This window comes from Belonocnema kinseyi, chromosome 5 (assembly GCF_010883055.1).
Source record: "Belonocnema kinseyi isolate 2016_QV_RU_SX_M_011 chromosome 5, B_treatae_v1, whole genome shotgun sequence".
Lineage (NCBI taxonomy): Eukaryota > Metazoa > Arthropoda > Insecta > Hymenoptera > Cynipidae > Belonocnema > Belonocnema kinseyi.
This window is the reverse complement of record NC_046661.1, coordinates 67,609,799-67,624,311: the sequence shown is the minus strand read 5'-3', so window position 1 is coordinate 67,624,311 and position 14,513 is coordinate 67,609,799. Positions and strand designations below refer to the sequence as shown.

At 32.9% G+C, this 14,513-nt stretch overlaps 1 protein-coding gene across 6 annotated transcripts in view; it reads left to right on the top strand.

Annotated features, from left to right (window-relative positions):
* Positions 1-14,513, top strand: part of LOC117173970 (sodium/potassium-transporting ATPase subunit alpha) — a 303,077-nt gene that overhangs the window by 132,361 nt on the left and 156,203 nt on the right. The window contains exon 1 of one of the 6 annotated variants that reach the window (XM_033362632.1): positions 8,844-8,935. The exons of 4 other annotated variants lie outside the window; for them this stretch is intronic. In XM_033362632.1, the coding sequence (XP_033218523.1) occupies positions 8,924-8,935 (12 nt within the window). In that variant the 5' untranslated portion in view covers positions 8,844-8,923. Of the gene's footprint in view, positions 1-8,843; positions 8,936-14,513 lie in introns of those variants that run through there. One more of the 6 variants, XM_033362630.1, reaches the window with a different exon arrangement.

The following is a 14,513-nucleotide window of genomic DNA, read 5'->3' as shown; positions in this document are numbered from 1 at the left end:
TACACAAATCTAATACTTTCTCTGATAAGATTTTCATTTACAACACAAAGTTGATATTGAGTGAAAGATCTCCTTAGGTAAATTGTGAATCAAAAACAACATCACGCAAAATGTTGTAAATACATTTTTTTCCCCACGAATTTTTTTCATGAAAGGTGTGAGGCGTAAGTTACAACTTCTGTTCTTATGTATTCCTATTATATTTCTATTCTGATTTTTTTTAAATTCAACTATTTATAGTATTATTTTATCATATAGGGTGGACACGCTGGGGCTTACATACATGGCGAATCGAATGCTACCTGAATTGCACAATAGCAGAGAAGAAGCCATTATACAGGGGTATTTTCATATTTCGCACCTTTAAAGTTGCATTCGAATCGGCCATTCAGTCAAGTCCATGCATCTTAGGATCAAGTTTATCATAGTTTCCATGGTTGCGTTCGAAACTTCAAATGGATACAAGTGTATCAGTGTATCCAAAAAAATGTCGAAGCACTTTAACAAGTCCAAATTTTAATTAGTAAAGTTTTAGGAATTTTTTATTTTAGAAAATGTTTTCTCTGGGCCTCATCTTAAGATTTTGTTTGATCAACTACTCAAATAAACGTAAAAATCGCTCAGGATAGTAGTGCATCGAAAAGAAATGTAGAAGCGAAATTTTAGGTCGGAATTTTTATTCCAATTTTTTTAGATATTCTATAATTATCTATTTCATCAGGTCTGAAAAGTAAATTCATAAATTATTGGTATCTTATCAGAAAATAAGAATGTTTGAGTGTAATTCAAGGCTACTCGAAATGTTATTTTAATGTATTTGTTTGAGGCCTCGTTCAACTTAAAATTATGCTGTTAGAAGTGAAGACACCAATTCTGTAAATTTTATTTCAGATGTTATCTATTCTATTGGATATTCAGAGAAAGCAATTTCGAAAATAGAATAGTTCAAAGAAAAAGTTGGTCCAGAGAAAACATTTTCTAAAATAAAAATAATGCATAAAAAGGTTATTAATTAAAATCTGGGCTTGTTAAATTATTTTAAGATTTTTTTTGATACACCGATAACCTCAAAATTACTGAAAATTGATTTTAGGTACTGACCAAATGCCAATTTGGAAATCACAACCAGATATAGCAAGTTTGAAAATAGAATGATTAAAAAAAATTGGAATGTAAATATCGGCCTAAAATTTCTCTTCTAGATTCATTACTGGTACAATCCTATCACCAACAAGTGTTTAATTTATTTTATTGGTTGATTAAACCAAATTTTGAGATGAGGTCCAGAGAAAACATTTTCTAAAATAAAAAAATCCCTAAAAATTGTATCAATTAAACTTCGGGCAAGTTATATTGCTTCGAGATATCTTTTTGGTACGCCTATACCATCAAAATGACTCAGATAATTAATTTTAGGCTGATCAATTCCCAGGCTTGGGATAAGTTCTGGAGATAAAGATTTTTCAACAATGTTTATTGAAATACACCAAGCCGAAATGCACTAATTCCATCTGTATTTCCTGATGTGTATTTCTCCTAGGATTGATCTGTGTAAAAAACAATGGTAATCAAAATTTAAATTCAGAAATAATGTTTAACTTATTAAAATGATTAATAAGTAATGATTGTTAAATTGTTAATCAGTGATTATTATTTAAATTATTACTGCCAACACTGTCAGTGATAAACATACAAAACTACAAAACATTTCTTTGGTAAAGAATAATCAATCCAAAGTATAATAAACATACCGGGCTGATCTGTCAGTATTTCGAGGTTATATTCAGATTCACGTGTTTGCCCTAATTGTTGTAAGTAAATGTAGGTAATGTCAATTTAAAGTTTACGCATGCAATATTTCATTCACTTTATTTAAAACATATCCTGTCTATTCATAACATACCTGTTTTTATGCCGTGAATAAGCGGTAAACACAATTCACTCTTCGCCCACTAGAAGCGCAGAATATTATTAATATTTTATATTCTATAGTATTTTATAGTATAGTATGGTATTTGTCACTCAGCAGACATTCCATAATGTTATTGGCATAGAAAAAAAATGACGTTTACTTCTCAGTTCACATGTCTCATTTCATTATTAATTAAACACTTTTATTATTGTTAATTATTATGTAACATAACCTATATTGTTTTGACACTTGTATCCATTTGAAGTTTCGAACGCAAGCATGGAAACTATAATAAATTTGATCCGAAGATGCACGGACTTGACCGAATGGCCGATCCGAATGCAACTTTAAAGGCGCAAAATATGAAAGAACCCCTGTTTAATGGCTTCTCCCCTGCTATTGTGCAATTCGGGTAGCATTCGATTCGCCATATATTTAAGCCCCAGCGTGTCCACCCTGCATATCGAATGCAATATCTTAGTTGAGTGTTATAATATTAAGTAATATTAAAGAAGTCTTATTGATATCGTACTTGAAGCATTGTAAAATGTAATCAAATGAAAATTAGTTTCAATTTATCACTATTTGCGGACATGAAAATAATTTTCTTGTTTCAGAAAAATTACATCCAGACTAAAAAAACTCTAAAAAAATTGAAAAAAAAAATCTGAGTGATGTATTCTTCGAGGTTCTATAATGCGTACTCACCATAAGTAATCCAAATTACAAAGATTTAAAGTGATATTAACAATTTTTTACGAAGTAGCACTATGCAATCATTCGCTGGTACTTCTGTCACTGTGTTGTGTTGCTGCGCTGTTGGCTCACTGTACCCGATAATGAAATGGTTCACTGTATCGGCCGTGCATTTTTTAAACAATATTTTGTTTATTTATTACTGGTTATTCATACTTCAATAGTGTGCTATACTACAATGTTCGTATGTGTAACAGTAATCTCATGAATAACAATTCCCATTTTTGGACTTATTGTTGATATTTTATTACCAAAATTAGAAGCACAAAAAGATACACTTAGAAAAATGTTTGTTTGAATCAAACAACAAAATTTATTTGAATTCATATAATTGAATGAAACAAATTTTTTGCTTCAATTGAAAAAAGTTTTATTTAATTTTAAGAAATGGAAACTATTTGCCTTATTTATTGAAACAAATAATTTGTTTAGTACAATTTTTCTGATTTAAATAAAAAATTTACTTTTATTAAACAATGCATTTATTTTAAATCTGTTTATTCGAATTCATCAAAATATGTATTTGATTCAAACAAAAAATACAGTACAAAGCAGTACTGCAAAGTGTCGCTAGGCGTGCTAAAGCGCTGTCGGTGGTTCCGAACCAACTAACCTAGAATCTAAATTAATTGATCATGTGATTTATTTGATCGCATTCGTCTTTTTTCAGTGTTGTATTATTCTAAAGGTTCTGATTTACTCTAAAATGATAATTTAAGTGAAAAATGGACACAATATCTCTAGTTTAGGAACTACTTGAAGTGTAGGGTTTTCACACAGAGTATAATTGAAGATTTCGGATGTAAGTCTTTTTCAATACTAACCTCCTTGTTTTATATTACAATGATGATTTATGAAATGAATCATGTTTTTTATATTATAATTATCACTGTATACTTAAAAGCAGGAACACATATATACATTCAATTCAAATATCTCTAACTCTGGTTCATTTCTCATTATTCTAATTAATGATTGTTCAATACAGAAATGAGAAGCACAGAGTTAAAAATGAACCAGAATTAAGCATTCGGATTGAATAAGTCTTTCTGCTTTTACATATACAATGATATTTATGGTTAACAATAAACATATTATCGAGCTTCTACATTATTCTTATAAAGAATGCTCAATTTCGAAGTTAAGTGTAAAAAAAAAAAGATTCACTTCACTTGAACAAAATCTTTAATTATTTATAAAAATATATATTCAATGTAAACAAGAACTTTAACAAATTTGTTTGATTCCAACAAACATTTTTGTCCGCTGTGTAGGCCCTTCCCCTATTGTGTAAAATTACAAATAGTTATAAATAAACAAATTTCTAAAATCGCTTTTTGACGAAAGAATTCACTTTTCAATGGCGTATTAAATAAATTAAAATAAAACTTGTTACTCTGGGATCTGCCATTTTAAATTTTGCAAATCTCGCTCCGGTTTCGTAATCAGTGATCAAAAAAACCCACAGATGCCAAGTTTCATGAAAATCCATTAATTTTTTGAAAATGTGTTTGTCATATTCGATTCTCCATTTTAAATGTTAAAAAGCTGACTTCAGATGCGTTACCAGAGACCCCAACAACTCCCTGATGCCAAGTTTAAATAAAATCCATTAATTTTGTTAACACTCGTCCGCCATATTGGATCCGACATTTTTAATTTTGCAATTTGAGCTGAGAATTTGTAATAACCGCCCCCAAAAACCCCTAGATGCTAAGCTTCATGAAGATAAATAATCGCCGCTGTACCTGAACTTTGATATTTTCATGGGGCGCGAAAAGTTTGAACAGTTTTATTTTTATTAATTCTTTCGTTTATTAAAATTTGGAAGTATATGTGTTTCAAAGTGAATATTATTTTCCCCTGACCTGAATAACTAACCTCCCAAATAATGTATAATGTTCTTGTTAGAGTGTTGTCTCTATTATGTATTATCCCTCCTCCATTTTAAATTTTGCTAATCGGGCTTCGGATTCGTAATCATCGGCCACAAAAAGCCCCAGATGTCAAGTATCTTGAAGATTAATTAATTTGTTGAAAATGGGTCCGCCATATTGGATCCGCCGATTTGAATTTTATAAATCTGACTTCAGATTTGTGATCAGTGACTCCTAAACCCCCCTAAGGTGCATATATCCGTAAAATTAATTGGATAGAAGAATGTGTGCCGCGAAGGGTTAAAAAATATTTACTTGTTATATTTTAAATCAAATTTTTTATTCCAAATTTATAAATCCATCTTACTTAAATGTTTATCAGATCTAAATCTAATTTCTTATACTACTACGGTGCTGCGCTAATGCTCCGTAAGCCATTTTAACAAAATCAGACAGTATTTTGTTGATTGTGCTCATTTACCGATTGTGCTCAATGACCGGGGTTCGTATTAGTATATTAGTATTGTCATGGAGAAACAAAAGAAAATTTAACCGATATTTGGTTAAAGTTTATCCTGTAAAGTTAATTATTTTTGCAGCGAATCTTTCGTTGGAAATCGATGTAAAGTTTATCATCTGGTTTTTCTGTGTAGTCAATTATTTTTCATACATTTGGCTGTTCTTATTCTCTAATAAATATGATAAAAAAATTAAAACAGTAAACAGTTTCTCAAGAAAAGAAATGATTTTTGCTCCTAAATCAAGTGGTAGACACGTAAATAATAATATTTCTTTAAGAAAATGCATCAGAAACTCTCAATTATTATTGTTTAGTAACAAAAATGACCAAACCATTGGAAAAGTGGTACTGTTAGAAAAAAATTATTTTCTCCATGAAATCATGTTGCAGATCAATTAACTGTAACACTCTAATAAAAATTGAATAACAATCAGTAAATTTAATTATAATTATTAAATATATATTTCAGATTTTTTATTTCATCTATAATATTTTTTGTTAGCGATAGAAAATATGTTTACTTTCAATGCTTATTTACAATGCTTAATTACAGAAAAATATTTTCTCTTAACGGAAAATGCTGAAAAATTGTATGAGAATGATATTCAAGGAAAATTTCTAAATTACTGAAATAATTATTTATTATAATTAATAGCAATTTAATTCAATCTTGAATAAAATATAGTTAGTATTGAAGGGGAGGTTAAATAGGGTGAAAGTAGGGTCCTCAGTTATAAAATTGGAGGCGCTTAAGATTCAAAGTAGCTTCAGAAAGGTGTTACAGCCTCAAAGTAGGCTCTAATGTTTCATTATCTTGAAGTTAAGAGTTTAAAGCAGGGGTTATTAGTTTAAATAGTGTCAAACCAGGTTCGAACAAGGAGCTGCAACTTCGAACTAAGGTCTAAATTTCGACTCGGTCGATTACTTTCGGAGATTTCAGGCGGCATGTATCGGTTCCTGCGTGGAAGCGGCCCTTTGCATCCGATTGTAGTCGGAAAGAGACGAAATGGAAAATCCCGAGGAAAACCTACGAAGATGATGCTCGGTATATACTATTGGTGAGAAAATGATAGGCATCTGGTTTTAAAGCTTAACAATTCAGCCAAAAAAAATGCCAGCGCAATAAAAAAATAGTCATATGAAAACTAAATGTCTTCTACGTAAATGAGCTTAAAGACGTTTACGTAAAAAAATTGTATGCTTTGCAGACTGAAAAATGTAAAAAAAGTAAGGATTTTCGGGTAAATTTAAGAACAGTCAAGTTTAGAGCATTATTTCTTATACAAGGGGCGATGAGAAAATCTTGAAAAAATGCATGAGTATGAGGAAAACTGTTGTGAACCAATTACAGTTGGGAAACTTGATAAATAATACAAATTGTTGATTAAAAGTGCAAAAATGTACAACTATATTATCTTCAGTTCTAATAAACATATTATAGCGATTCAAACTGCAAACTGCAACGGATAGGCTCAGTAAGCCCCTCGGGTGCCATTCTTCGACCCATGACCAGATGCCACCCAAGGATTCAGAACCACGGATCAGCGGTCAGCAGTAAAAAAGGCCCTCCTCCCTTGCTTTCTGTCACTTGTTTTCAGCAAAAAAAATTGTCTAAAAATATGGCGATATTCACCAAAAATAAGACTATCACATCCTTCCGGGTGATAGAAAAGAATTACTGAGCCTATACGTTACATTTTTCAGTTTGAATCGCTCTGATATATTTATTAGAACTGAAGATAATATAGTTGTACATTTTTGTACTTTTAAGCAACAATCTTTATTTATCAAATTACTCAACTGCAATTAGTTCACAACAGTTTTCCTCTTACTCATGAATTTTTTCAAAATTTTCCCATTGCCCCTTGTATAAGAAACAATGATCTAAATTTGACTACTCTTAAATGTACCCAAAAATCCTTTATTTTTTTTTTACATTTTTCAGTCTGCAAAGCACAACAATTTTTGTAGACAAACTTCTTCGAGTTCATTTACGTAGAACACTTTTAGCTTTCATATTGCTGTTTTTGTATTGGCTAGCATTTTCTTTTTGCTGAGTTGTTAAGCTTCAAAGGCAAATTTCTATCATTTTCTCGCCGATAGTAAGGGGACGTGTACAAATGACGTAAGAGAATTTTCTCCAATTTTAACCCCCCCCTTCCTTAGTATGAGATCGTAAGTTTTGCAACAACCCCCCCCCCATTTTTACGTAAGTTTTTTTTTAATCGAAGGGGCTCAAATATATGTGTGATATATTAATAAAATATTTTTTGTTATTTATTGTACATTATCTTTATTTTATTTATATAATTATTTGTTTAAATAATAATTTTATGATTAAAAAAATTATAATGTTTCAGTTTTCATCGACAGAAAAAGGATTGATTAGGCAATTATCCATAGAATCTATGACTGGTATCGAAGGTTGATCGGATGTTGTAGTTTGAATAGAACAGTCTTCAGATTCAGTTTCAATGTCCAGATATTCCGATTCAATCCATTCTGCATCATTTTCTTGTCCTTTTTCTTCAAGAAAATTGCACAATAATTTTTCAGACCCTCGAGTTTTAAGAATCGACCTCGATTTAATTCTCCTTGTCTTGTATGTGAAATCGCGCTTTTTTTTTAAGCAAAATATAATCCACACGTTTCACAGATTCAGCCACTCAATTGTTCACGAACATTAAGGCAATAATAATCAAAAGGCATTTCAGTAAACGATTCATGATAAATTGGACAAGAAGGTACTTTCTTACGTAATTATACATTTTGACCCCCCCCCCCACCCTACATAAGGGTACGTCAGATCCCCCCCTCCGCTGCACTTACGTAATTTGTACACATCCCCTAAGGCCCAGGGTCGCCTGGTTACCTAAAAAATACCATAAAAGATCATAAAAATGAGACACGTAAGTGTAACTAGATGGATGAAATTGCCAAAAGTTTCCAAAATAATCTTAAGCCGAAGCCGGTCTTGTCGTTCGTAAATTAAAATAAATAATGAAATAATTGTAATGGTTGAAATCTTGTATGTAATAAATGCCTTATGCAAAACCTCCTCGTTTGAAATACCATATTAAGAGTAAGTTTTCCCTTTCGTCTAGAATTCTTTATAATATAAAAACTTTTTAGGACTGAAATATTCTTTTGATATACTATATATATATATATGTGTGTGTGTGTGTGTGTAAATATATAGAGAGAGAAATGGCGACGTGTCTGTACGACCTTCTATGATCTAGGACGGGCCGTTCTCTGAACATGATAAAATAATAGGAAATTGTTTTTACAGTGCAGTTGTCATGGTTTCATGCGAAGAATACTGCCCCGGAAAGCAGGAGCAGTAACTTACATTTCGTATTTGACGCCTGGTTCGCGATTGTTTGTAGCATATTCGAATGGAAAACAATTTTTGAATTAGGTACCAACTCCCAAATGTAGTTACGAGTTTTCTTTTTCCCATGCCAGCAAAGCCTATCACATTTGAAATCAGTTTATCGCTCGTTTCTTTTAGTTTTCACCCCGTGAACTCGAAAATTCGCTCGAGATCCGCGACGTACGCGTACTGGCTCTTCATCGAGCTTGCGCGGAGATTCGGTCTTCGGGTGCGGCGTCAAGTTGGGTGTGGGTAAGGGGTTGTTCGAAGTACATATGCACTTCCGTAGGTTATAGAAGGGGGAAGCGCGCGAGCAGGTCGCGATTCACTGGTGGGTGCGGGTGGGGATTCTAGACTGAAGAGTGGGGAGGACTGGTCGATGATGCCGGCGGTCCTACACGACGGAAAACGACAGTCAGTCTCTGGTCCACCCGAAGCCGCGCTGTTACCTTCTCTCACATCGAACACCGCTCGCCGCAGCCATGGGTGACAAGGTTTGTGCAATGCTAGCCTCCTTGCCCCTTGAAACCCCGCCCCCATTCCAACCCCTATCAACAGTAGTTCTTTTCTCTCTGCCCGCTATCGAAAGAATGTTAAATTACGTGTGATTGATAAGAGATAAGAATGTAACAGAAGAGTGAATATATAAATGACAGAGTGAGAGAGAGAAAGAGACAGTAGACGATAGAGTAGAGTTTTCCTGAGTTATCGATCATCGGGGGTTTGTACAGTGCAGCGAATAATCATGTGTAGTTCGAGATACAGTTAGAGTGCTGCCAATTAGCTTCCAGTTCGTGCCGGATATGAAAGGAGCTATATGAGAGGGAAGCGCGCTAGTACTGTGTGAAGAGGCACAGCTAGAGTGAAATAAAATGTGAAGGACCGTTCGCTGTGACACCAGTGATTCTTGGTGTGATTTTTCGCAGGGTTACTTCTCCCCAAGAGCGACTTCCGTGTTCCGGTTTTAGCGGATCGATCATGCGGGTTGCAGATTTCGAAGGAAGATAACTTAGGTGGCGAGAACATATTCGCTTGAAGCATTTATACGTGATATTATTTTTCTAACTCATTTAATTGATATTCCTCTAAATTCCTACGTGATATTATTCAAAGATGGTTGGGCTTCGAAGTCGATCCTTCATGTGATTCCGGACATGCTTACAATTTAGTGCTTACTCAATTCCTCAGGCACTCATCAACCCGTGCAGCGTCCCGAAGGAGCGAAAAGAGGGACGAGGAAAAGAGTTAGGGTCAGAAGGGAGAATACACTAGAACAGTGCTCGCGTAACCAATGCTAAAGAGGAAGTTCGATCCGCGCAGGGCGTGAGGGGGTGGCTTTTGAGAAAGAAGGAAAAGGAGAGCGAGAAACGGTTAGAGAAAAAGAGACAGTCTGTGTGCTTATAGGACGGGCACAATTCTCTCTCTCTATCCTCTCTAGGCCAACCCCTCACCCGTTTCTCATTCTCTCACGCACTCTTTTTTCGTGGACTTTTCCTCTCCTCGCACTCATAATTGCAGTGCTCTGGAGTGATATTTGTCAGTTGCGGCGACTTTGCTGGTATCAAAGAAAGCAAATAAAGAAAATCCATTTGTCTTAGAAGAACGAGTCTCGCGAGTTGGTGAACGCTCTCGTGAGAAGATGGTAATTGTCAGTGTTCTTCTGGTTTTGGTGTTGCCGGCGCTAATCTTCGAGCTTTCCTTTAGACGACAGAAACTACTCTCGAGCAGCACCTCGGACTTGCGAAACTCAAGGTGTAGAGGGCTTGGCCTCTCCTGGTTATTGGGAGAGTGCGAGAGTCGGCAAAGGAAAGCTCAAGGACGAACGGTAAAGCATTGCTGATCGATTTATTCTGCTCATTAAATCAGTGTGGAGTAGATAAACGTTTAATAGCCTTTTTCCAGCGTCTCTTTGTCATGATAAGTGAAATACGGATATATAGAGATTGTACGTTAAGAGATGGGGGTTGGTTTAGTGATTATTGAGAGTGCAGCGCACGCGCATGCTACCAGGTGCAAAGCTTCAGTCGAGGAAGGTCTACTTCTTTTTTTCGTAATAAATTGCACTATTAAAAATCTTAATAATGTTGCAACCTGCATTTAATTAATTATTTCTCTAATGAGCGATTCAATTCCCAGTCTCAACACACTGAATCCCAAGGTGTTAAATTTTGACTCAAAAGTGGATCAAGACCTAACACGAGGGGGAAACAATTGAAATCTGTATGATTGACAGAAAGATATATATAGAATTGCAATTTTTGTCATTTGTATTTGTCAATTCTTTATCCATTATGCTAAGTTTCAATCCGCTTTTGGTCTTTGGGTCAAAATTTGACATATAAGGCTTTAGTGTAAGTTGGATCAAATATAGTTGTTTAATTAATTTTTTTTCTTCTAGACGCATCTAATCTCACACTTTTCTCTAGCATTTCTATGTAAAGGTTTCGATGTATAACCAAATTTTAGTTTTTCACCGTTATTAATATGAAATGAAAACTCGATACTTATATTTCACAGCATACAGAGTTACAGACTTTATAACTTTTGGCCTTTTTCTCCCTCTTCTCATAGAACTTCAAAAAAGAGAATTTGCGAATTTCATTAATAGGAAAAATAATTATTGCATCTTGTAGATGACGTGGCACTGAGTTAATTGCAACACAAAATGAATAAATATTGCGTTTGGTTCATTTGTTATTTAATATTTAATTTAACATTCAAAGCCGGAAAAAGCTGGCGGGAATTACAGCTTTTTTGTGAGTGGTGTGACGTTAGTCAAACCTAAGGCTCTTTTTCAGAATGGGTTTTTCGGTTCCTATTTTACTGTCAAGTGGCTGAATATTTTAGTCCAATCTTTTGCTTGCGTAATGTAAATAGTAATATCTCGCTCTTCTGGCAGCTGTTTTTTAGTAAAATTGTTTCCATTTTGTTTAATTCTCGAAAGCTAAATTATAATGGTAGTCCGGACACAAGCCACGCCCCATTACCTTTTCCAGGACTGCCCGGACGTTTACTATTGGCCAGAAAATGATAGGCATTTGCCTTTGAAGTTTAACAACTCAGTAAAAAAATACTAGCGCACTAAAACAATAGTCATATGAAAGCTAAAAGTGTCTACGTAAATGAGCAAGACTTTTAAGTAGAAAATTTGTTGTGCTTTGCAAACTGAGAAATGTAAAAAAAAGAAAGGATTGTGAACTAATTGCAGTTGAGAAATTTGAGAAATAATAAAGATTGTTGCGTAAAAGTACAAAAATGTACAACTATATTATCTTTAGTTCTAATGAATATATTAAAGCGATTCAAAATGTAAACTGTAACGGATAGGCTCAGTAATTATTTTCAATCACCCAAAAGGATGTGATAGTAGGGTGGATCTGAAACTTTTTTTTTTCTTTAGAGGGCAACGATCCCCCAAATTTCTTTTCAAATCCGAAAAAAGAAATTCCGTAATTTTTAATTTTTTTTATTTATTTTACTCAAAATTATTACTATTGGTCTAGTGGCTATTTATTATCATTGGTTAATTAATTAATAATTATTTAAACAAATTAAATTTGTTATACAAATTTTGTTCTAAAATTTGCCCCCCCATTCCCTTAAAATTATTACTGTTAGTCTAGTGGAATGTTTAAAAACATTGGTTTATTAATTTGTGACTGTTTAAACAAATGTAATTTTTTGAATATTTTTTGTTTTGAAAATTATTTTTTTCTCTCAAAATTATCACTATTGGTCTAGTGAAATATTTATTAACATTAGTTCATTCATTTTCAATTATTTAAACAAATGAAATTTGTTTGAATAATTTCGTTTCAAATTTTGTAAAAATAATCATTATTACTGTGGGTCTAGTGGAATATTTATCATTAATAATTAAATTATAATTAATTTATCAGTTATATTTAAGGAATAGTTTTTATTAAGAAACAATTTTTTTCATTAAAGTTAAATCACATAATGTTGATAAATATTCCACTGAAGAAATATAAATAATGTTTATTGAAAAAATATTTAAACAAATACCATTTCTTTAAACAATTGAAAATTTATGAGCTAATGTTAATAAGTATTCCACTAGACCAATAGTAATAATTTTTAAGGAAAAAAAGAATTAAAAAATTTTTTTTTTTAAATTGAATTTGTTCAAATAATAAACGATTAATGAATGAATTTTCATAAATATTCCAATAGACTGATAATAATAATTTTTAGGAGGGGGGGAATGAATTTTCGAAAAAAAGTATTTCAACAAATACCATTTGTTTAGATAATTATAAATTAATTAATTAATGATAATAAATATTTCACTAGACTAATATTAATAATTTTAAGTAAAAAAAGACGAAAATACATTGTACAAAAGGTCGATTTCATGAAAAATTGACATGTTTTGTTTTAAGGGTAGTTTTCAGGTACTCGTGCGTGTGTGTTAGGGGTGTCACACCCATATGCCTACTAGATGAAATTCTTCGTTGGATAATTCTCTACAGGCCCCCATACTTTCCTTTCACATTTTTTCAAACCCTAACAAATTATTCTAGAAACTCAAAAAAAGTGATTTTTCCCAATGCATTTTACATGGGAAACTTGTCAAAACCGGCACCTGTTAAAATAAACAAATAAAAAATTAGGGAATTTCTTTTTTCGAATTTGGAATAAAATAGGGGGGGGGGGATTTGTCATTAATTTTTGGACCACCCTAATCCGAGATATTTTTAGACATTCTTTTTGTTGTAAATAAGTGACAGAAAGCAGGGGGTCCCTTTTCTTTACTGCCGATTGCTGTTGCCTTTATTCGACCCGTGGTTCTGAATCCTTGGGTGGCACCTGGCCACTGGTCGGCAGTAAAAAAAAGGAACCCCCTACTTTCTGTCACTTATTTTCAACAAAAAATAATGTCTAAAAACATCTCGATTTTCGCAAAAAAATAAGACTCATATCCTTTCGGGTGATTGAAAATAATTACTGAGCCTATCCGTTACAGTTTGCAGTTTGAATCGCTTTAATATATTCATTAGAAATGATCATGATATAGTTTTACATTTTTGTACTTTTAAACAACAATTGTTCTTAAATGTACCTGAAAATCCTGACTTTTTCACATTTTTCAGTCTACAAAGCACAAAAAACTTTTTACATAAATTTCTTCAAACTCATTTACGTAGAACACTTTTAGCATTCATATGACTAATATTTTATTGCGTTAGCATTTTTTTGACTAAGTTGTTGAGCTTCAAAGGCACTATCATTTTTTCGCCGATAGTAGACTCGACCAACTATAATCGCAGTTTGCTAATAATGATATGCAATATGAGTTTATTAATTGTAATTGGATTATTTGCATAACATTCAAATTAATGAACCACTGTTTTTGCACCGTTTCAAATTTGGCTAGCAATTAATAAAACAAATTTGTTCATTTCAACGCTCGAAACTTCCAGCACATAATATCACTCACAATAAATACTTGTATAAATTACTTGTTTTTCTCCAATGTAAGTTGAAAGTAGGTACTCAAATAACCTGTCGTTGCGACCTGTTAAAAAATTATTTCTTTAAAAAGAACCTAAATACGAGAAGCATTAAAATATAACTTTTCTTTTTCTTTGAAACACGTCAATTCAAAAGTCATGTCAGTCTGTATGATGCATTTTATGCAATAATTTGGTAGATATTGCTTTTAAGGTCCCATGCATCTAAGGATATGGGAGTGTTCACATATTACGTAACATTAAAAAGAGGTGAGGGTGTTCGTGCTTCGTTACGGATTGCTCTCAGCGTACCTGTTTATTAGTAAAGCATTCATTGGTTCTTCCAACTGTTCAGTTGTTAGTAACACCATGTAAGCAAATAGTCGGTTTAGGAACCCGGTTGTAGTACCCTTTACTAGTTTACGATTGGCAATGCGACAAACGTACGATCATACCTATGGTAAAACGAGGAAGAACATGGCCTTCATAATGCGCTGCTCACTTGATGTCTTGTTGGATTAGGGCTATTTTTTAAAGAAATAATAGAAGTATGAAAAGTGTGGAAAGTTGAGGCTTCGGGGATTATTTTGAAGCATTT